The 25,049-nt window shown below is 35.7% G+C and overlaps 1 protein-coding gene across 1 annotated transcript in view; it reads right to left on the reverse strand.

Moving 5' to 3' along the window:
• Positions 1-25,049, reverse strand: part of Tacr1 (tachykinin receptor 1) — a 165,373-nt gene that overhangs the window by 54,610 nt on the left and 85,714 nt on the right. The window contains exon 2 of the mRNA XM_010631601.2: positions 24,349-24,543. Coding sequence (XP_010629903.1) covers positions 24,349-24,543 — 195 coding nt within the window. The remainder of the gene's footprint in view (positions 1-24,348; positions 24,544-25,049) is intronic.

The raw sequence follows: 25,049 nt of genomic DNA on the forward strand, positions 1-25,049 counted from the left end.
CATTTTAGATTCTCAGGCCCCTTTCCTTATGTACTGCTGTGATATCACACCCCAGTTTTTCTCTTACCCTACTAACACTGACTCATAGCCCCCTTTTGCTGAATCCTACTGTTCTACTGACTTTCTCAGGGCTTCATTCAGATTTTCTCTAATTATCTCTCCAAGTGACTCATTTGTACTCCAAGTTGTAAATCCATCTATGAGTTTGTGACTCATACTTTTGCATCTCTGTCATAGGAACTGAACCCACTGAGATGCACCTTATAGGTATCTCATGATCTTGTTCTTATTTAATGCTGTCCTGCTCCAGCATTTATTTCTCATTATTGGCAGGGCAAAGCCTGAATTCAGTGGTCCCATAAGTGTCTATGTGCTCTCTGGCCTTCTATTCTTTCAATTATTCCCACATTGCCTTATATACCACACCACACCACACCACACCACACCACTCACACCCACTGTGGACTTATTCTCCCTCTAGTCCCTACCTTATTTACATACTTGTTTTATTTCTTTGATTGCTTAGTAGATTCTAAGAGCTTTGAGTATGAGGAATTACTCTTGGCCATTGTTTTACTTCCAACATAGTACTTGCTATAAAATAAGGGTTCATAAATATTTGTTAAGTGAATATGTAAACTGATAAATCACATCAAGTAACCATAATGCTCTCCTTTTAAGAATAAGTAAAAAAAAAAAAAAAAAAAAAAAAAAAAAAAAAAAGAGTCAACAAAGAGAAGTTCCTGAGAACCATGGAAAAACTTTGTGGTTCAGTGAAATGTAACTCCCAATTCACCAAACATCCTTGGTGATATATTTTCTGAAGTAGATTACTACAAAAAATAATACTCTTAAAATTGCTAACTTATGTACTTAGATATGCTCAAAAATGTCCTATCTTTAAGAAACCAAAGGAAACTTCCATTGGGTTAATTCCAACATTTATCCTTAATCAATCATGGTGATAAATGTAGTTGCCAAAGTTAAAAAAAAACAGTGAATGACAATTGCACACAGCAGGAATTTGGATTAATTGGGCAGAGGATAACTTGATTATTCTCTGAGAATATATTAGACAAAGAAAAGCAAGAAGAAAATAAAGATAAGAAATAAAGATAGAAGTGAGATTCTTAAGTGATCCTATCTACTAATAAAGAGATTTTTCTGGAAGAGATCAGAATGATAGAGATGAAGTAATAAATAAACATGCTTTACTTTAAAAAATAAGCTCTCCTAATAATGCTACTGCAAGGCCTTCTATGTTAGTAATAATAATAAATTAAAAATCAGATGGAAGTTTATTAGGTACCAGACACTGTGGTAAGAGCTATACATATAATATTTCATCTAATTCTCATATAACTCACACTATAGGTGCTATTATTATTATTAATTTTCAGATGGAGAAACTGAGGCTCAAAGGAGTGGTAAGGTAATCTGTCTGAAGTCACACAGCTAGTGAATGAAGTCACACAGCCCTGTGACAGATTATTTTGGGAGTCACTCTTGACCTATGTTGACAAATCATCAGCATGATTCTGGAACAGTGCTTGAGATATAAATGCCAGGATCTTCTTGGCAATTGAAAACAAAGATTTAACAGGTAACCAAAGATTATCAGTGAATTTGAGATTGTTTAATTTGTTGACCAAATGAATAGGAAAAAAATTTAAATAAAGTTATCTATGCAGTATAAAATTAAAAAAAAAAGAAGTCATATATGCACTTTACGTCATATGGTTTGCTTGGCCAATGGCATAAAATGGCACATGTAAGACAGACTGAGACTTGGAAAGCACTATTGCAGTGAAGCTTTTCCTCTCCTGAAACCACCATACAAAGAAGCCTGAACTCCTCTACTGTGTGACGAGGAATGCACAGTTCAGTCACTCCAATTGGCAATCTTCCAAGTGCTGTGTATGTGAGTAAGGCTTCTTAGGGTACTCAGCAGCAAGATGACCCACAGATACATAAGAAAGCCCCTCAGAATTTAGTAGAGCTTGTGCAAACCAGACCAATGAGCCAACCCACAAAATCATGACCTGGATGAGTAGTTGTTTTATATAGGAGATTATACAATTAGGAAGTGGTAATGATTAATAAAACAAAAGTATATAAAGGTGACAGTCAATCATTGAAAGCCATAATTATAAAATGGGATAGAAAACATTTTAAAGAGAGCAGACCTGTGTCAGTTTCTCTTAGGATCTCTTTTCACTTAGAAAAATTATTAAGGACCCAAAAGAACTTTTGCTTTATGTGGGTTATTTCTATCATGTTAGAAATGAAAACTGAGAACTTTTAAAAGTGTTAAATCATTTAAAAATTATGGTAATAAACTTAAGAAATTATGGTAATAGGCCTACAGCTCAGATTTTGGCTTCTAATGCCATTCTTCAGTAAAAGAAACCAGAACACCTTAGAGAATGGCTGGTTATAGGCCTAGGGCAAAGAAATACAAAATGAGTTTGGAGTATCTTTCAGTATGACAATGTAAGAAGGTGCTTGTGTGGTCAGCTTTCTCTTTGCTGGACACAATACCCAACATTCACAACTTAAAGAAGGAAAGACTTACTTTAGCTCACAGCTTGGGGAGATTCAGTTCACAGCCAGCTGGCTCCAAGGCAGGACCATTACAGCAGAAGGATGTGGTGGAGCAAAGCTGCTTAGCTCATGGCAGCTGGGGATACAGCAGAGGGGCAGCACCAGAGAAGAAAGGGCAAGGGGCCATGTGTAGGACCCAAATCCATGCCTCTATGCCTCATTCAAACACGGAAAAAACTACTAGTCTGCTAGATGTTTCTTAATTCAATGAAGCTGACATATCATGATAAATAGTCATAGTGCAGTACCACAATGTACTCAAAATTCAGCATAGTACAACACTATAAATCAAACCAAACCAAATCAAAGCCCCAAATCACAGTAGCAAGTAGGGTATGTCATGGTAGGATATCTCAAAGGGTTATAGGAACCATCTGAAAGAGATTTTAATGGCCAATGCTGGCACAATTAGAGGAACAGAATAAACTAGGTGACCTAATGGGATATACCCTCACTCAAAATAAATAAATAAATATAAATCCATTGTAATGTAAATAAATGATTGAACCAATAAATGAATGATGGAAGAGATGAATCATTAGTGCAGAATACCAAATACTTTATGTAGCCACTCTTTATTCCAGGAGATGGAGCATAAGTTCTCGCTCTCTTAGTCTGGGCTGCATGCAATAGTTTCCTTTAATGATTATAACATGGGAAATGGGGGAAAAGAACAGGAACTTTATAGTAGAGAAACCTGATAAATACTATCTTGAGATAGATAGATTAACATTGAAAGGAGTGAATCTGCAAGATAGTAGAGGAGGAGAATAAGCGCAAACTGTTATCAGTTTAAAATAGACCATTATACATACAAGATATTTTATGTAAGTCCTATGGTAACCACAAAGCAAAAACATATAGTAGATACACAAAAGATAAAGTGAAAGAGAAAGAAATCAAAGCATACCACATAGAAAATAATCAAATCACAAAAGAGGAGAGCAATAGAGGAAGAAATGATTACAGCATCTTCAAACAACTAGAAAAAAAATTGACACAATGATAGCAACGAGTCCTGATGTGTACATAATTACCTTAAATGTAAATGTATTATATTCTCCAATAAAAAGACATAGAATGGCTAAATGTATTAAAAAGTAAGACCCCACACTGGGGATTTAGCTCAGTGATTTGACCGCCTGCTTTGCAAGTGCAAGGACCTGAGTTTGATCTCTGGTACCCAAAACAACAACAACAAAAGTAAGACCCAACTCTAAGCTGTCTGTAAGAGTCTCAGTTTTAAGAACACACATAGATTGAAAATGAAAGGATGGGAAAGATGTTTCATGCAAACAGAAGCCCAAAGAAAGCAAAAAAAAAAAAAATAAAATAAAATAAAACTAAGTAAAAAATTATAAAAAGAGAGACAAAGAAGATCATTATTATTTTGATAAGGGGTCAATTCAGCAAAAGCATGTAGCAATTATAAGCATATATACATCCATCAGAGCACCTATATATATATATATATATATATATATATATATATCAAATACTAATAATCTGATGGGAGAGATAAACAGCAATACAAGAATAATAGGGGACTTCAACGATTCTCTTTCAACAACGGAGAGATCATTCGGACAGAAAATCTATAAGGAGACATTGAACATAAGCCATACTTTAGATAAAATGGACAGAACAGATACTTATAGAAAATCCATTCAACAGCAGTGGAATACACATTCTTTTTAAGCACATGTGAAATACTCTCTAGGATGGAGCAAATGTTAAGTCACAAAAATAAGCCTTAACAAGTTTTAGAAGACTGAAATGTCAAGTGTCTTTTCTGACCACAACCGTACTGAAGTTAGAAATAAATAACAGGAAGAAAAATTCTCAAAAGTAGGAATATGAATGGCCAATAGGTATATGAAAAAATATCCAACAGCATTAATCACCAAGGAAATTTAAATTAAAAACCACAATGAGGTATCACCTCACCCTTGTTAGAATATCCATCATCAAAAATGAAGAAGGTGAAAAATGTTGGTGAGAACATGGAGAAAAGCCTGTTAGGGAAAATGCATAGAAGTCCCACAAAAACAAAACAAAATGCAGAACTACTATATGACCCAGCAATCTCACTTTGGGTATATATCTGTAAGAAATGCAATTCATATGTCAAAGAGTTATTTGCACTCCCATGTTCATTGCAGCAGTATTCACAATATTCAATATATGGGGGATGAACTTAAGTATCAGTCAATAGAAGATTAAATGAAGAAAATGTGGAGTTTGTGCACTTTGGACTATTACTTAGCTTCAAAAATGAGGTAAACCTGTCATTTGCAGCAACCTGGAGGACATTATGCCAAGTGAAGTCAGCTGTGTACAGAAAGACACTGCATAATCTCCCTTTGGTGTGGAGTCTAAAAAAATTGAATTCATAAAAACAGGGAGTAGAGACTGGGCATGGTGGCACACGCCTGTAATCTCAGCACTTGGGAGGCTGAGGCAGGAGGATCACTGTGAGTTTGAGATGAGCCTGGGCTACATAGTAAGTTCCAGATCAGTCTCAACTACATAGTGAGACCCTGTCTCACTTCCCTCCCCAAAAGTAGGGAGTAGAATGGTGGTTGTTAGGGGACAGAGGTAAAGGGGAACTGGATGTTGGTAAAATGGTACAAAGTTTTAACCAGATATAATGAGTAAGTTCTAGAGATTTATAGTAAAACATGGTGACGATGGTTAATAATAATGTATTGTTATTAAAATGGAAGGAACATGATGTTACAAGCATATCATAAAGAAGGATAAATTTGAGTCAGTGACATTATATAGATGATAAATGTTAGTAGCTAAAAAGATGGAAATAAAGTGTTTGTAGATGGGGAGGGGAGGAGGGAATGAAGGGAGGGCAGGGACAAGGGGAAAAAATGAGAACCAAGACCTGTCATGTAGAGGTAGAAGATCCCAACAATGAATGTAATGGTACTGTACATCTAAAATGTACCAATAAACTCAATAAAGAAAAAAAATAAATCTTACTTCTGGCAAAAAAAAAAAATAGTAGGGAATGATTTTAACTAACTGTAGAGTGAAATAAAAGTTATTTATCTTCTAAATTACCAAAGATAATAGTCAATATGACCATTTATAAAAAAAGACAGAGTGAAGAGGAAACAATAAAAATCAGAAATGTGAAGCTAAATGATAAAGCAAGATTAAATACAACAGGATATGTGAATAAACAACAATGATGGCAGGAATGTTAAACCTGCCTATTGAAAGGTAAAACACTCTTAGATTAAGTTATAATAGAATATAAAAATATGCTGTTCATAATAGGAATTCTCAAAACAATAGAGCAAAACTAAATAATATGGAAGAATTAAAACTAAACATATGAGAAAACAAACTAAGCAAACGAAATAGTGGTTTTGCTTTTCATCCTATAGGAAATAGTGTTCATGATAAAATGCTCTAAAGTTAGATACTTTTTATTGCTAAGAGTACATCCCTGATGAATAATAACACTATAGATGCAATACACACATAAAGCAAAACTTTTAAAAATGTAAGGATAATTTAACAGAAATGACAATGGAAGATTTTCAGGCATCACTGTTACTCTGACTAGATGTTATAAAAATCCATGAGGACAACAATTTGAAGAAAACAATTAATTAGGAGAATACAATTCACATAAAACTTTAAGCCCTAAATATATACACAGCATGTTATATTTTCATGTGACTTAATTTCCAGGTATGAAAAACCTTTAATAAGTTTCAAAAGGTAGATCTTGATATATGCTGTGGTACTGTTTTTTTTTTAAGATAGGAAAAAAGAAGGACTCCAAATATTTTGTGTTGCAGACAGGCCCAGAAAAACAAGAAAGTTAACAAAGCCATTATTAAATACTGTGAAAGTTTTCGTCATTTTCAATATGAAGTGAAGCAGAAATAAGAGGTATTAACCACTAGAAAGAGGAGAAATCACTATTTATAGATGGCATGTATATTTTTTTCTTTTAAATGGAATTTATTGGTACATTCTAGGTAGACAGCACAGTTATATTCATTACTGGGATCTTGTACCTTTACATGCCAGGTCTTGGTTCTCATTTTATCCCCTTGTCCCCACCCTCCCTTCACCCCTTCCTCCCCTCCCCACCTTAAAACACTTTAATTCCATTTTTACATTTTCTCATATTTTTTCCCTTTCCCCTTTCCCTATCCTTCTCACTGTCCCTACAACTTTGGTCCTTTTCTTCCTATTTCATGTTGCTAATTGTCCCATTAGGATCTTGAGTACTATTTTAGTTTTTCACACCAGAGAAGCTATTCAGTATTTGCATATGTGTGACTTATTTATTTCACTTAGGAGTATATCCTCAAAATGTACCCATTTACCTATGAATGAATCTACTTTCTCATTCTTTATGGCTGAGTAGTATTCCATTTTATAGAAAAACCACATCTTCTTTATCCAGTTTCCAATGGAAGGGCAAATGGGCTGTTTCCAAAATTTAGCTATTACAAACTGTGCCACTATAAACATGGGTGCACATACTTCTCTGTGATATGATTCTTTTAGTTCTCTTGGAAAGATACCCAGCAGAGGGATGGCTGGGTCAAATGGAACCTCTAATCCTAGTTCTTTGAGGTATCTCCATAATGACTTCCATAGTGGTTCCACCAGTCTGCACTCCCACCAACAATAGAGAAGGGTTCCTTTCTCCCCACAATTGCACCAACATTTGTTATTGTGTGATTTCTTGATAGCAGCCATTCTTTGTGGGGTGAGGTGAAATTTCAGTGTTGTTTTCATCTGCATCTCTCGAATGACCAGTGATGTGGAGCATTTTTTCATATATTTACTTGCTGTTTTTATTTCTTTGTCTGAGAAATGTCTGTTCATTTCAGATGCCCATTTTAGAATTGGGTCTTTATATTTGGGGTGGCTGGATGTCTGAGGAGCGGCTGGTAAAAAGGTTTTCCCACATTGTAGGTTGTCTCTTAGTTCTGTTGATGGTTTTTTTTGTGGTGTAGAAGCTTTTTAATAAGATGAGATCCCAGTTGTTGATTCTATCTGCTAGTTCCCGTGCTACTGAGGATTTGTTCATAAAGTCTTTTCCTATGCCAATGTCTTCCAGAGTTCTGCCTAACTTATCTTCCAGCAAGTTTAGTGTTTCTGTTTTAATATTTAGATCTTTAATCCACTTGGATTTTAATTTAGTGCATGGTGATAGATAAGGGTCTAGTTTTAATCTTTTGCAGGTTGAGATCCAGTTTCTCCAACACCATTTATTAAAGAGGCTATCTTTCCTCCAGTGGGGACTGTCAGCTCCTTTGTCAAAGATGAGGTAGCTGAGTGCATCTGGAGTTGTTTTTGAGTCTTCCAATCTGTTCCACTGATCCTTAGATCTGTTTCTTTGGCAGTACCATATGGTTTTTATCACAGTGGCTTTGTAGTATAGTTTCAAATTGGGAATTGTTATACCCACTGCCATGGGTCTGTTGCCTAGGATAGATTTTGGTATTCTAGATCTCTTATGGTTCCAAATGAATTTTTGGATTCTTCTTTCTAGTTTCCTGAAGTATAGTGTTGGGATTTCAATTGGCATTGCATTGAATCTGTATAGCAGTTTTGGTAGTATGGCCGTTTTCACTATGATGATTCTTCCTACCCAGGAGCAGGGGACATCTTTCCATTTTCTTATATCCTCCTTGATCTCTTTTTTCAGAGTGCTGAAGTTTTCAGTGTAGAAGTCTTTTGCTTCTTTTGTTAGATTGAATCCCTGATACTTCATTTTTTTGGGTGCTATTATGAAAGGAATTGTTTCCCTAATTTCTTTCTCAGTGAGTCTGTTATTTGTGTACAAGAAGGCTTGGGTGTTGACCTTGTATCCATCTACTCTGCTAAAAGTGTCAATTAAGTCTAGAAGTCTTTTGGTGGAGTTTTTGTGTCTTCAATGTAGAATATCATATCATCAGCAAATAATGACAGTTTAACTTCTTCCTTTCCTATCTTTATTGCTTTAATTTCTTTCTCTTGTCTAATTGCTATGGCTAATTTTTCCAGAAATATGTCAAAGAGGAGTGGTGATAGTAGGCATCCTTGTCTTGTTCCTGATTTTAACGTGAAGGTTTTCAGTTTTTGGCTATTTAATATGATGTTGGCTGTTGGTTTTTCATAGATAGCCTTTATTAAGTTGAGGCATAGACTATCTATTCCAATTTTTTGCAGAGGTTTTATCATGAATGGGTATTGAATTTTGTCAAATGCTTTTTCTGCATCTATCAAGAGGATCATGTGGTTCTTGTCCTTGACTTTGTTAATATAGTGCATTATATTTATTGATTTACATATATTGAACCATCCTTGCATCCCTGGAATAAATCCGACTTGATCAGGATGTGTGATGTTCTTGATAATCCTCTGTATTCTGTTTGCTAGTATTTTATTGACGATTTTTGCATCTATATTCATTAAGGAGATTGGCCTGTAGTTCTCTTTTTTAGTTGTGTCTTTCCCTGGTTTGGGAATCAAAGTGATATTTGCTTCCAGGAATGAATTTGGAAGTATTGCTTCTCTTTCAATTTCATTGAAAAGTTTGAAGAGTAATGGCAGTAGATCTTCTCTAAATGTCTTCTAAAATTCAGCAGTGAATCCATCAGGACCTGGGATTTTCTTTGTTGGTAAGTTTTTAGTTACATTTTCAATTTCACTGATTGTGTTGGGAGTGTTTAAAATGTTTTTATCTCCTTCTTTCAACTTTGGTAATTCATAAGTATCTAGAAATCTGTCCATTTCTTTTGCGTTTTCCATTTTATTAGAGTACAGGTTCTCATAGTATGTATTAATGATCCTCTGGATTTCTGTGGGATGTGTTGTGACTTCACCTTTTTCATTCCTGATTGCATGAATCTGAGCCTTTTCTTTCCTTTGTTTGATAAGGTTTGCTAAGGGTTTATCAATTTTATTTATTCTTTAAAAAACCAACTCTTCGATTCATTTATTTTTTGTATCATTTTCTTAGTTTCCATTGCATTGATTTCTGCTCTAATCTTTATAATTTCCTCTCTTGTTAGAGCTTTGGGTTTTTCTTGCTCTTGTTTTTCTAGGAGTCTAAGATTCATTACTAGGTTGTTTATTTGAACCTGTTCTATCTTCCTAGTGTGGGCTTTCAGTGCTATGAATTTTCCATGTAGAGCTGCTCTCATTGTGTCTCATAGATTCCTGTATGTTGTATTGGCATTTTCGTTTATTTGTGAAAACTGTCTGATTTCTTCTTTAATTTCCTCTGTGATCCATTGATTGTTCAGGAGAGTGTTGTTCAATTTCCATGTGTTTGTGAAGTTCCTACGGTTTCATATGCTATTGATCTCCAGCTTTATTGCACTGTGATCTGAAATGTACAGGGAATAACTTCAGTTCTTTTGCATTTATTCAAACCTGTTTTGTGAGCTAGTATGTGATCTATCTTGGAGAATGACCCATGTGCAGCTGAAAACAATGTATATTTTGATTTTGTGGGTAGAACACTGTATAGACGTCTAATAAGTCCATGCATTCAAAAGTTTGGTTCAGTTCTAGTATTTCATTGTTGATTTTTTGCCTAGATGATCTGTCTATTTGCGATAGTGGGGTATTCAGATCCCCCACTACAATTGTATTAGTGGTTATTTGGTTTTTCATGTTACTTAATATTTGTTTGATATAGTTGGGGGCATTTATATTTGGTGCATACACATTTATGATTGTCATTTCTTCCTTTTGGATTGTTCCCTTTACAAGGATGTAGTGGCCTTCTTTGTCTCTCTTAATCAGTTTTGGTTTGAAGTTTGCTTTGTCTGCGAATAAGATTTCTACCCCTGCTTTTTTGTGGCCTCCTGTTGTGTGGAGAATTGTTTTCCATCCTTTCACTTTCAGTCTATGGGGTTCTTTTTGCACTAGGTATGTTTCTCATATACAACACATTGCTGGATTTTGCTTCGTAATCCATTCTGCCTATTTCTCTTGATTGGTGAATTGAGGACATTGACATTAATAGTTATAACTGATATGTACTGACTTATTATTGCCATGTTATTGTCCTTTCGTTGACTCTTTTTTTATTTTTTGTCCTCTCCTTTTAGTTTCTTGCCTTGGCTATTTGATTTGCTCTGTTGGGCCTCCTGGTGTTGTGATCGTCATTGTCTTTTTCTCAGATATTGCTTAAAATTCTTTGTAGTGCTGGTTTAGTATTCATGAAGTTTCTCAAGTGTTCTTTGTCATGGAAGTATCTTATTTCTCCATCCATTTTGAAAGAGAATTTTGAAGGATACATCAGTATTGGTTGTAGGTTGTTTTCTTTTAAGACTTGAAATACCTCACTCAAGGCTCTCCTTGACCTGAGAGTTTGTGTTGAAAAGTCTACTGTGATTCTGATGGGCTTTTCTTTGCATGTGATTTGTTTCTTTTCTCTTACTGCTTGTAGTATTTTGTTCTTCTGTTGGGTTTCTGGAATGTTGATTATTATATGTCTAGGTGTAGATTTCTTTTTGATCGTGGCTAGTTGGTGTCCTATATGCCTCGCTTATCTGTATGTCTACTTCTTCCCCTCTGTTTGGGAAGTTTTCAGTCATTAATTCTTTGAACAGCTTTTTTAAGTCATTTGCATTTTCTCCTGGTACTTCATGGATTCCTTTCAGTCTTACATTATTCTTCTTTGCATCATCTAGGAGTTGTTGGATCAATTTCTCATGCTCCCTTAATGTTTTTAAGAGACCTCTCTTTTCATGGTCACTGTCTGCTATCCTATCTTCTATATCTGAGATTCTATCCTCGCAATCTTTTATTCTGTTATGTACGCTTTTCAATAGAGTTTTTAATCTCCTGGATATCTGTTTGAATCTGTTTAATGGCTTCCATTGCTTTCCTATGTTGAGTGTTCATTGTTTCCATTTCTTTCTTATGCTGGCCCTTCATGGCTTCTATTATGTTCCTAAGCTCATCTATTTTTTGTCAGTTTCTGTTCTGGAGTCTCGAATCATGTCTTTCATTTTGCTCAACATCTCTATGGTTATCTGGGAAATAATTTCTGTTTTGAATTTTTCTAGAGTTTGATTGATCAGTTTTTTTACTTCCTGTGCTGTGAGTTCTGATTGTTCTGGAGGTTCACTATCTGATATTTCATTCTCCTTTGCCCTAGTGTTTGCCATCGGTGCACTGGAAGTCTGTGTTTGTGGCTTGCTTGAGTGTTTTTTCATCTTTATTTTTGCTGTTGTGTTGCCCTTGATTCTATGTCTGGGTCATTAAATCTTCCTGATATTGTTGCATCCCAGCCTTTGATTCTCTAATGACTTATAGACATTCTCATTTTCATAATTGAGAAAACAACTCATCAAATCAATCCCTATCCTTTATCCCTATTGATACAATCAGGAACACAATGAGATCAGTCACCACTCTTTACAGCCCGCCACGCCTCTGCAGAGTTTGTCCAAGGAATGGCTCAATCAGGGGATCTAATAGCTGGCAGGGGGTGTGCTCAGGGTTGCCCGCATGGCTACCCTCCTGATGCTGTGTGAGATCCAATCAGTAGCGCCTGCTGGAAATGGTGCGGCTCCAGAGGAGGCCCATAGTACGGGCCGGACTGTGCAGCAGAGGTGGCTCTGAGTCCAAGCCGGTGCTCTGAGGTAAAACTCACCTGCCTGGAGCTGTGCCACAGCTAACCTTTGGGGCCCGCTGGAAACGGCGTGGCTCCAGAGGAGGCCCATATTTTAGGCCGGACCGTGCAGTAGAGGTGGCTCTGAGTCCAAGACAGATGGAATATTTGTGTGCTTAGGAAAAAATCAGTCTGAACACTCTTCAATCTATAAATTTGCTGGATAAAAGGTACAGTCATAAAAACAAACTACTTTGCTATGTTATCAGTTGAAAAATAAAAAGAATTTCAAAATTTGTGAGTTATACACCACGTTAAGCTTTAACATAGTTAATTACTTCTCTCCTTCCAACAGTCCCCCAAATTATGAAATTATGCTAAAATTCATTTCAGATGTAAAAATGAGTAACAAGATGTCACCCACTGGCCAGGGCAAATGAGTTCAGATTATGAGCTGTTGGGATTTAGTTGAGGGAGGGTACAAATGACTGGAGGGAAAAGCCACTTGAGGAAACAAGGGGAAACAACCTGCTCTAATAGGGGAGGCTGCAGTTTGAAGCTGAGGAAGAGCTTGAGGGGTGGGTGCAGCCATGGCAAGCAGCTGATGAGAGGGAAGTCACAGCACTGGGGGTTGAAAGATTTAGATAAGTGCTCTTAAAATTTCAAATCCATTTTAGGAGTGCCCATTTCAGGAGTGCCCATTTCCCCCATACTTTACAAGGATAGAAAAAAGAGAAAGTGAATGGATGTTTGGCAGGACTAATATGGGAACTTATTTAGGGAAATAGGAAGTAACTGTTTGCAGGAGATCTTTTTTCAAGAAACAGGCAGACATTCAAAGTAACCACTCTTTTTTTTTTATTTGTTTTGTTTTGTTTTTGGTTTTTGGTTTTTTGAGACAAGATCTCATGCCATTGAGACTGACGTAGAACTCATTATGTAGCCCAGGCTGATCTCGAATGCACAGTGATCCTTCTGCCTCAGCCTGCTGAGTGCTGGGATTACAGGCGTGCGCCACCATGCCCCACTATCCTTTGTTTTTAAAACAATATTTGAAATGATGTTTTACCTATAAAAAGGGCAAGAATTAAATAACACTTTCAGATGAGAGCATGAGTACAGAATTAAAATGCGGCAGGAGCAATGAAGAGTAACCTTTCATTTTGCAATTTGATCAAAAATGCTTGAAAATTCACCCAGAAGCCAGAAAAAAAGGTGAAAGAAATGATCGAGATTAGTAAAATAGGGAGACTTCAGAGAAACAATTTATGATCAATAATAACTCTGAAAGGGAGAGCAGAACAGAGGGCAGGCAATAAAAAAATGTTTTTTTTTTAAGAAAAATTTCCCCGAACTAGAAGGCAATGACAGAAAATATAACAAATCCTCTAAATGTACATGTTTTATGATGAGTTTTAAAAACATATATAAAGAAAAATTTAAAATGCACACAGGCAGAAATCAAATTATCTAAAAGGGAAAAAGTCAGATGATATCAGATTTCTTCACAAAACTAAATGTCAAAGGACCATGGAGCACTGTCTGGAGAATTTAGAGAAAAAAAATATTATGATCTATTTTCAGATGCTAAAATATTTAGTTTATTTCATTTTTTATTCCCTAGTGATTTTTTTTTCAAGTGATAACATTTTTTTTGTATTCAAAAAGTGGACATCTTTTACATTGCTGAATTTAAAAATATCATAGAGACAATAATTTATAGTTAGCATAGAGAAACTTAAATTGAAGAGAGGCAAAACCAAAAATGTTAAATGACCTGTAATCCTTCATTCAATACAAAAACATTGAGAATTAAACTTTACTCTACAGCTCTCCAAACTTTCCCCCTATAATCTACAGGTACATCTGTCGACTTTATAAAATGCAAATGATACTAACTACACTTAATAGCATCAAGCCTGTTTTATTTACAGATAAGAATATAATGACTGTATCTTTATGTCAATATGCTTGTAGAATGCCATTTTTAATAATGCATAGTTTGGAGAATCCAACTTTTATTGAAATAGTCACCAGTGATTGGGCATTGACTTCTAATGTCACTAGTTCATGAGCCCTGCCTTCAAGAATTTCTAGGAGTACAACTGTGGATTCATATAAAGTGTACATTTAGAAAATTTGGTATATATTGTCCAACTTTCTGCAAATAGCACCCATCTCCCTCATAAGCTTGTTCATACTTAGCATTTTCATTAAGTCTAATGTAGGCTAGTTAAATAGAAAATTATATCCATTATTGGAATACAGGTTTTAAAATATTCTTCCATGAGCTATTGGTTTGAATATTAATTATTGTTATTCATGAAGCCTCCTTTATGTTAATTATATTAATAGTTTGTCTCAGAGGTTGCATTTTCTCATTTTATCCCTTGGAGATATTTGGGAAGTTATGCAGTTGAGAAAAGAGATGTCATTGGTAAAACTGGGTTATTTCAAAGAGGAACTCTGATGCACTGTGTGGGACTGTGCCCAAACTTTCCTAAACAACTGGAAAATGGCCAAAATTTTTTATGGTTACTGAATATTCATTTCTGAGAAGTGGGTCCAAGACTTTTTCCCCCTTTTGCAAATTACACTGAGAAGTACTATGATTTCTTTTCCACTGACCTAGCTGTTTGCTTATTCTTTAGTTGGACACACTATAATATAAAGAATTACAGATGTATTAGTGATTATAATTTATAGATGCAAAACCTCTCAAATAAATAAATAAGTAAATGTAAAAAAGTTTCCTGATATAGCACAGATTAATAAAGACATTTGCATATATATATGCATCCATATCTGCCCCTTATTTGTATCTGTAATTATATTGATATTCAAATCAGCAAATCTCTCTCATATTGGCTTTTGCCTTGGGTGCTATTCTTTGGAAACCTCTATTCCGTGTTAACTTATTTGGAATATGTTTTAAATTTGTAAAGGGACTCCAGCTTTATGATTAACCCAGATTTTCTCCAGAATATGTCATATGAATAATATTTCTGTGGGATAGTGACAGGGCTAATAAAAAATTCTGTGATCAAATAAATAAGTCTGGCAGGCATAAGATTTAAGCAAAACTATTGGATTTCTTTACCTCAAAACTTATCACAATGGAGATTGTTTGTTGCAATATAGTTTGATGTGTCAAAAACACTAGGAGCAATCCAAATATAAATCAGTATCATATTAGATGAGTGCATTACAATTTTTTTTATACAAAGGCTGTAAGGAAAAAAGTGAGAGGACTTGCTCTATATTGATGAGAAAGGATATCTTAGGTAAATTATCAGATAAAAGGAACCACAGGAGAAAGGAAAGAAAACGAGAATATATGTCCATACTTTCTTAGATATCATAGAGAAACTTGGAACTCTCTTAAGGAACAAAGAGCAGTGATTATCCACAGAGCAGTAGGAATATAAGGGGAGGAGAAGAGAGGGAGAGGTTCTCCTGTCTACACTTTTGCATTTTCTGGTTTGTAAGCCATGTGCGTATGTTACTTATTAAGATAAACTAAAAATATTTCTTTAACAAGAAGCTTCAAGGTGGGTGCAGTGGCCCATGCTGTAATCTCAGCATTTGGGAGTCTGAAGCAGGAGGATAGCAAGTTTGAGTCCTTCTCTGGAGGGATTTAGAAGAGACCCTGTTTCACAATAAAAAATAAAAACGGCTGGAGATGTTGCTCAGTGCAAAAGGCTCTTGGTTCAACACCCAGGTCTGCAATTATTCAATAAAAGAAATTAAAAAGCTTAAATATATTTATGGGCTTCAAAACACTAATGCATATTGGAGTTAAATTGGGGGTAGTGGTAGATTATGCAGTTATCTACAATCTCATTTATATACAGAATCAGGCAATATTTTGGGTTACCTGGGTTTCAGAGATTTAGGAAATCATCTTTGCTCATTTTACAATTTGTCTTTAGCATATACTAAGCATAACATTTTATATTCTTGAGTTTCTGAGAGAGAGAGAGAGAGAGATTTCTAGCATCTGAAGGAGCAAATAACTTTTTAGCATTTTTTTCATTAAATTGCTTCTTTTTTTTTTTTTTTTTTTTTTTACAGGAAAATTTTTTTTTTTTTTTTTTTTTGAGACAGAGTCTCACTTTATAGTCCAGGCTGGCTCTGAATTCACTGTGTAACCCAGGCTGGCCTCAAACTCATGATTTCTCCTGCCTCAGCCTCTTGAGTACTGGGATTACAGGCATGCACCACCATGCCTGGCAATATTTTGTTAAAATATTTTTTAAATGATTCACTTTTCAGCCATCTAAACATACTCTTGGAAATAGTTTGAGAAGAACTAACATCTTTATGTTATAAAGATCATATAAAGATAGAATGGAGACTGTTTCCTATGTGCCCTCACATACTCTTGAGTTTCAAATCATATAAAATACATTTCTCAAATATTCTCTTACATAATTTCCTTAAGTCCAAAATAGCATACTTTTCTTTTTCACATAAATCCTACTTATTAATTATTCTAAGTGTTCTTTTGTTTCTGCTGGAAAGGATATTTATTATTCATTTTATTTTGTCAAGCATTAGCTGACATAAACTACTTTTTAAAGTTAGAGATATTACATTTAAATTATTTTTGGCATTTATTGAGAAGGATATATGATACTTCCCTTTGACCAATTATTTTGATGAAACATAATAATAAATTTTCTGATAATTTACTAATCTTATTGGAAAGTCATATTTAAAAACAGCATTTCTTTTTTAATAGAATTTTGAAATTTTTTTGGTGACTATTTTAATTGGGATGTTTGTGTCTATATTTGTAAATGTAATTGGCCTGAATGTTTTTTTTTTGTGAAGCTTTCTTTGTCAGCTGTCTATGTTCGTGTAACATCAAATCTAAATGAGCAAGATCCCCATATTGAACTTCAGAACTTAAGACATCTGAATTACCCCACATAAATTTTGACCGCAGTGTCTTTTATAAATGTAATTCTTGATTAGTATTTTCATCATGCTCCTCTCCAACTTGATTTTATATGGTTTTGTACAAAATCACCCATTTTTATTTTATGCTCTCTGGCCTGTTTGTGCTTTTTTCTTTTCAGTCTGAGGACAGCTGCCTCCAGAAGTTGATTGTAGCTGCCCAGAGGAATCTCAGATTTGTGGTCCCATCCTGAGGTTGGCAGGTCCACACCTGCGCCTCCTAATCAGAGGCTGCTGGTGTGTGTCTCTCACAGCAGTACTGGGAGCTGCCTCTTTTTTGGGCCTATCTGCCAGAAACAGTGAAATTCTCGCCATTGAATGGCAACCTTCCTAGTTTCTGCAAAATGTTCTCTCTTTTCTTCTTTTTCTTTCCAAATTTTGATCTTTTAAACTTAATTTACTTTAATTTCTTTGTGGAAGTCAAGATTTAGGGCATGTTTTTATACTACCAAAGTTCCTTCAGGGTCAGGGCTCTTTTTATTCTTGGTTTAACTGCTTTTCATCAACATCGGTGACAATGCTGAGAGTCCTGGGCTATATTTATAAACCTAGTGTGTGTGTGTGTGTGTGTGTGTGTGTATGTGTTGAGGGGGGATAGATAAATCACAATAGCCAGCATAAACAATCAATCCTGGACCCACAAATATTTGAAATTCTTGTAGAGTTTTAATTATTTTATTATTACTAATGAAAATAAAGAATATAAATATAAAATTTTTTAGCTGCTTTCTGACAATGGGGTATAACAAATAAAAGAGAAAATACGGCAAATATTTACAATGCCGTACTTTTATAGTCTTCTGTTACAATTGGTACTTATAGAGAATTCTACTATAGTTTTCTCAGTATCTCTGGGTAATTAGTCATGTATTATGCTGTTTTCTAATAAAACCTCCTTTTGCATTACTTTTGGGAGTATTTGGAATCCAGAATAAGCATGTCTCACTGCTTGCTAAAACTCTACCACAAAGTCATGTACATAGAAGTTTAATTAACAGAAAATGACATATGACCGATATTAATAGATTATTCAGGGAAGCTGAAATTCCCCAGGCTGTCTAAAGCTCATTCTTTTGGATGTGTTTCATATTTCTTTTTCATTACAAACTTTTCTTGTCCCTGATTGTGGTCTTCTGAAGAAGGAAGTTTGGCTCATTCATCTCTTTATTCTCAAGGACATTGCCCTGTTACCTCCTGGACTACTGCCTGCTGACAGCCCATGCAGCACCTGCTAAAGTGACCTTAGCTCTGATGAACTTTGAAAGCTACAGCATGGTTCTCATAGTTTTAATAGAAGAGGGAAAGGAAAATGCATTTTGCAAAGTTAGAATTTTCTTCCTCATTTTCTCATCTTCCTTTCTCTGTGCTTTTTTTTTTTCTTTTTTCCCAGAAGTAAGAGTCAATTTTGTTCACACATGAGCTCTTTCTTCACCACCTCTCAGACAACTCCACCTTTGAAGGATTTACTGGGTAGTGTCACTGTTTTACTATAGCAGCCATGGCTGATAATTGTGGCAGGACTGAATTACTAATTATGGTAATAATGGCATTAATGAGGAACCCAAGTCCCCATTTTCATGAATATTATATGGATAGTATTTTTTTTTAAAATCTCTGAGGATTGTAAACATAAATAGAGAATGCAGAGAAAACAGAGCCAGTTCTCCCTGGGATATAAAGATACAGCTAGAGGCAGCCTGCTTTGAAGTTTGATATTTTATCTGACTACATAGTTAAGAGAAACCATTGGATCAATTTTCAAATAAGGGGATGCATTAACAATCTCTCTCTCACCAGGTAGAAATATGTTTAATGACAGGAAATGATTTATGACATTGTGAATGAATAAACTGTAAACTGTATGTACAAATGGATAATAAATTATGAGATATTCCAATCCATTCCTAATAAGAGAAATAGAAACTTTAGTCATAATAAGATGCCATTTTTTCTCCTCAGGTGGAGAAAAAAATCTAAAAACTTCACAACATACACTTTGTTGCTGAGGCTGTAGAGAACTAGGCACTCTCACACATTGCTGGTAGGAATGTAGGGAAAATACCAAAATGACATATTCCCCTTTTTGGAATTTATGCTATAGATAACATTGCAAGGTAGGTATACAAATTATTTATGGCCACATTCTATAGTAGCAAAAGGTTGGAGACAATCCATAGTCCATCAATTAGTGAGTGCTAAAATAATATTGTACATTCAAAAAAATGGAATATGGTGTAGCTGAAATAATAGAGAAGATTTTATGAGTGGATACAGAAACATCTTCAGGACATACCACTAAGTTAAAACAAGAAAACAGCACATACAATAAGCTATGTTTTGTATTGCAAAGAGAGAAAAAAAATCTATATTTGTGTTGGCTTCCATATTTATGTTACTTGAAAAGAAACTAAGAACAAACATGAAAAAATGAAAAAAAGAAAAGAAATAAAGTATTTGTAAATAGGGAAGGGAGGAGGGGGTGAAGGGAGAGCAGGGACAAGGGGAAAAAATGAGAACCAAGACCTGTCATGTAAAGGTACAAGATCCCAATGATGAATGTAACTGTACTGTATACCTAAAATGTACCAATACACTCAATGAGAGAAAAAAGAAGCTAAGAACAGTATTTAGTTGGAAGAATATTCATCAAAATGTTAGTAAATAATGTGGTATGAGTGATTAAAGAAATCATAGGAATTTTCATTATAGTCTATCATGTGTTCATATTTTTAAACACAAAATAAATGTATAAATTACTTTCCAGAAAGGTGAACCAAGTAGCTCTGCAGATTTCTGTGATCCTGAGGAATCCGCCTGTGAATATAACAGCAGCGAGGGATGTGAGCCTTGGCTGTACAGGCCTTGTTCTTGGGTTTAACATTTGCTACATCCCTCAAGGGCCAAGCATTTGCCTTATCCTCCCTTATACCAGTTGGGAAAATTCTAGAACTGATGCACAGGAGTCAGCAAAGCAAAGTGCAAGAGGTCAAGTTAATGTTAGGATGGGGTAAGGGCTGTGCGTGTGTTACTTACTCACAGATAAATTCCTAGGAAAAATTTAATCCCAGGAAAAGCCCCACACATCAGAAGATAATTTGTTCTGGAAGAATTTGGGGGATTATCCAATGCTAGCTTGTGGAAACCAAAGCCTTTGTGTGGCATTTTAAGTTAAAAAAATGAAATATATATTCCAGAGAGTATATCAGTCAATTTATCTGATATCATGAATAATTTTTATGCAAACATTTGTGCTACAACCTCTAAGCCAAAGAAATCTAACAATGCCACCCTCCCAGAGCACCTTAAGTGACCCTTCCTGGTCATGCCATGTTCCCTTCTGTGAGAGGGAGAAGAACCATGGTCTTCACTTGCATGGTGAAGCTTCCTTGTTTATATTTGTAGTTTTGTCATCTAGTAATGTATTTCAAAAATGTCATTTCATTTTGTTTTTTTCTAGAGCTTTGTTTATAAGAGCACGTGTATTGTGCAGAGCTACATGTTATCAGCTATATACTATTCCATTTCATGGTTATACCATAATTTTTTATCCATTCTGTGATGATGGACATCTGAAATACTTCCAGTTTAGGGTATTGAAGATAATACTGAAGTGAGCAGTATGTTAGATGTATTTAATGCATATGTGCATGAGTTTCTCTAGGTCATTTACCTCTGAGTTACAGGCTTTGTATAGCTCTTCCTTTTCCAGATACTATATTTTCCAATGTGCTTCATATCATCACCAAAAGATTGAAACATTTAGTTTTGTCAGACTTGTTAACTTTTGCTAGTCTAATGGTGTGTAGAAAGATCTCACTGTAGTTTTAATTTGCATTTTGTGGGTGACAAAGTTATGTGACTCTTCCTATGATCGTGTGTGTGTGTTGTGTTTGTGTGTGTGTGTTTGTGTGTGTTAGGTGCATGTTTTTAACTGTTCTTTAATTGGATACGCTGTGTTTTATAATACTTCATTTAATTTGTGTATTAATGAAGAATCTGAATGATGAATGATCAGGCTTGGAGGCTTCCTATGTAGCCAGAAGGCATTTGTAGTAATTTATGAATTTTCACGAAATTGTTTTTACATAATAAGATGGCACAAATTATCCATCAGACAAATGAAGTCTGAGCTTCTACACACTACACTATTTGCTGCCAGTCATTTGCTTGTAGATTCAAATCAATGAGTGAAACTAGAATCAATAGTTAACATTCACCGAACCTTACCGCATGCAGGATGCTGTGCTGAGAACTTCATGTGAGTTTTTTCATTTACTTTTCTTAATTACTGCTGTGTGGAATGTACTGTTTGTTTTAAAGACCGAAATCATTTGACTGTTGGGACTAAACTAGGGTGTGACAGTGTTAGGAGTCAACTTTTCATTTAACTACAGAGCCCAAATCTTACCTCAATTATTATGTTGCCTTAAAACAAAATTTCCATCTGGTTTCAAATCTGTGATTATTGTGTACTCTGGAAATGATAATCATTAGTACTAAAATACGAGTAGAATTGGCTTAGACATGGTAAAATTTATATTCCCTAAAAATATAGCACAATGCAATGTGAAAGATACTAACAAAAAGAAATTAGAGTTGAATAAAGTTTTGCTATGTACTTCACCTATGTTTATATCACAGTCAATATGTAAATGGAAAGTACAGACTCTTTGGACTTACTATTGTATCAATAAACAAGTTATATGTCTTGAATGGATAGAAGAACAGGCTCATAAATCAGACTTATTTTTTAGGTTAGGTTAATAAAATAAACAACGATGGCAAACCTTACCATCTAGTAGCACCTAGATGGTAAGAGTAGCATTAACTCTTGAAGCAAAGAAATAAGACAATCCAAAGCACTCTGTTAGCTCTCAAGGGATTTGACTAGTACTTAATAATCATAGAATACCAAAATGTTCAAAAATATTGTTGGCAGGTTTTAGAGTGTGTGAGTCCCCCTGCAGAGGTGGTGTCTAGGCTCTTTCCGTCCTGAACAAAGGACTGGTCAGGACAAACACAAATGATAGTAAGGCTTTACATTTAAAGGAAAAGAAGCAGGCCTTGCTGAGGGAGTTTGGGCCAAGTAAAAGTACGAAAAGAAGTATACTCTACAGGACAAGATCAAGCTGCTGTGAAAGCACAGCAGCAAAGAGCTCAACATCAACTTCCCTTTTTGTATCGCCCACTCTTCAGGCTGGTGTCAGGTCTAGGCCATCCTATGGAAAACCTGTGAGAAGTCCATGTGCAGGGCTTAGGAAACTGTTCTGCCCATGTGTCCTGGCATTTTGTAACAAACAGGTTACCCCTACTTCCCTAGCCAGTTTTGTCACACTCTAGTCTCCTGCCTCATTATGACTCCAAACATCAGTATTTCTTGGCCCAAACACCAGAGATCTATTTCCAAATCTATTTCCAAGTTAAGCTCTGAATTTGTGATAAGATGAAAGAGTGATGAGTATTTTGAAACGAAAAATTGCAGCAAGCTGATCAGACTTTGAAAAGACATTGAGAACTAAGAACAGAGCCACAGGCCATATTATCTATGGAGGTTTCTGAAGCAATTTATGTAAGGAATTTTAATTCAGAGATATTTTATTTTTCTCCTTTTGAGGAAACCTTCTTGATCATATTTACAGATCCTATTCAACTTGTAAAACTGTGTTCTTTCTCTCGTTGAGGTCTTGTTCAGGCTTGTAGTTTCATTTGGAAGAATAATTTTCAATGTTTCCCTCTAGGTTGAGCATTAATCCCCCCACTGCTTGATCGAATAAATCCCACTATCTGTGTCTGGAAGGTGATGCCTGAGCTTTATGTATTTTTTTCCTGGCAAGCCACATTTTCATACTCCAAGGAACAGATGTGGCAGTATAACTCTGTGTGTGACAGGCTCTCAAACTATCAGATCTTGCAGTCATGACAGGTATAGCATCTAATTTTAACATTTAATAAATTAAATGCCACACAATTATATTGTTATCCAATGAATTTGGTTCACAATGTTTGTATGGCATTTAATAGTTTACAAGGTGAGAATACATAATTCATTTGATCTTCATAACGATTGTTTATAGGAAGTGGAGCTTTATTATCTTCATTTTAGTAAGGAAGAGAGGCTGTGATCCTTTCCCAGGGTTACATGGCTTGTGGCAATCTAATAATTAAGACCAAGATTGTGTGACTCTAACATTACAGTTGTTTTATGATTCACATAATAAACCCAAGATAGGGGAATTATAGAGGGCTTGCAAAAAGACCTATTTTATCCATGTGCTTAGTCCAGAAAACTAATGGTAATATAAATGTCACATTGTTGCTCACTTGAGCAGAACAAAGCAAAGAATAAAGCCATTTCAATGTTGCAGCTACGATAAGAAATATTAGAGAAAATTGTCAAGACGCTTTGAAAAAAGCCCTCATTGTGACCAGCCCCTCTCTGAAAGATAAACGGGCCTGCCCAGTAGGTGTTCTGTAACTCCTAAAGTCTGGGTGCACTGGCCTTGTGTCCCCATGCATTTCACATGTGTTGTCTTATTTTTTACACTAAAACAAAAACAAAAACAAAAACAAAAACCTGGAAGGTAGATGTTTTCCCCAGAGGCAGAATCTGAGATAAAAGACTCAAGTGCAAGTACCTTATTTGAGAGAAGAAAGAAATATTGTAGGGAGGAGGCAGTAGTACAGGTAAGGGATGGTGGCCAATCACACAAATGTTGTGGAATAAGGTAACCTGGGCATCTGGAGCTGTATCTCAGGAGGAAACCTTGAGCACTGTGTAAAGCACACACCTGAGAGACATGCCCCTCCCGAGGTACTCTGCAGGTGGACAGAGTGGCTGTCGGTGGTTTAGGATGAAGGTCCCAGGATTGTAGGTACTGGCAGGGAAATGGTTTGATAAGGGCCTGAGAGACTTGGTGGTGCAGTAAGAGGGTCTCCTTCAATAGGGTCTGGGTCTCACAGCTCTTGATTCTCTTTCAAAGCCCAGAATAGTAATTAAAGTACAACAATCTCCTGATAACTGTAGACACATCAACCTGATATCAGGGTGGGTGTGGGAAATGTTTAGAAACACACATTTGATCCTCACTGACAGAGCATATGGAACGAAAGCAGGAATAACAAAGGGCAAGGAAGGCCCTTGCCCCACAGCAGCTTCAGAACAGGGGTGAGTTTGTACTCACACTTTCTCATAAATTTTGTCAGGATGCTCGGGCCACTCGATCATGCACACGACTCTGCCAGGCATGGTCTCTGTGGTTGAGTAGTAGCCCTGGGGGAAGGCCAGCAGAAGGGCCAGGACCCAGATAACACAGATGACCACTTTGGTGGCCGTGGCCGATAGCCGGGGCTGCAGGGGGTGGATGATGGCCATGTACCTGAAACAGAGAGGAAAGGACAGTGTTCTGATTTGGTTACATTTTAATTCATAATGATTTTTACAACTATTTTTCTGAATACATTTTGATATTTTATCCTCATGCTGTATATTTTTTTTATGCTGTATAATTGATGACATACATCATTCAAATTGATACTAAAAGTCTGCCAGATTAAAAAAAATATTTGAGAACCCATCTAGCAGCATTTCAGGAGATACATTTTCACTTTTGAGGTTCTTATGCATTGGACATGATGCCTAGGTACAGGTCAGGCACTTGTGGGGGAACTAGAAAAATAAGGACAGTGTTGTAAATGCATTCAATCCCGAGACTATCTTTCATTCTTTTGGGGTTAAAAGGTACTGGTGATAGTAACACAGTCATGTTCCCCAAAATGAGATTTGGGTCACCGACAGACTACATATATGATGGTGGTGGCAAGAAATATTGTAGAAAACTGAGTTAGCTGGATATATTACACTCAGCAGGTGGTCTATTGGAGG

Source organism: Fukomys damarensis, unplaced genomic scaffold (genome assembly GCF_012274545.1).
Source record: "Fukomys damarensis isolate Sample0158 unplaced genomic scaffold, DMR_v1.0_HiC HiC_scaffold_2, whole genome shotgun sequence".
Lineage (NCBI taxonomy): Eukaryota > Metazoa > Chordata > Mammalia > Rodentia > Bathyergidae > Fukomys > Fukomys damarensis.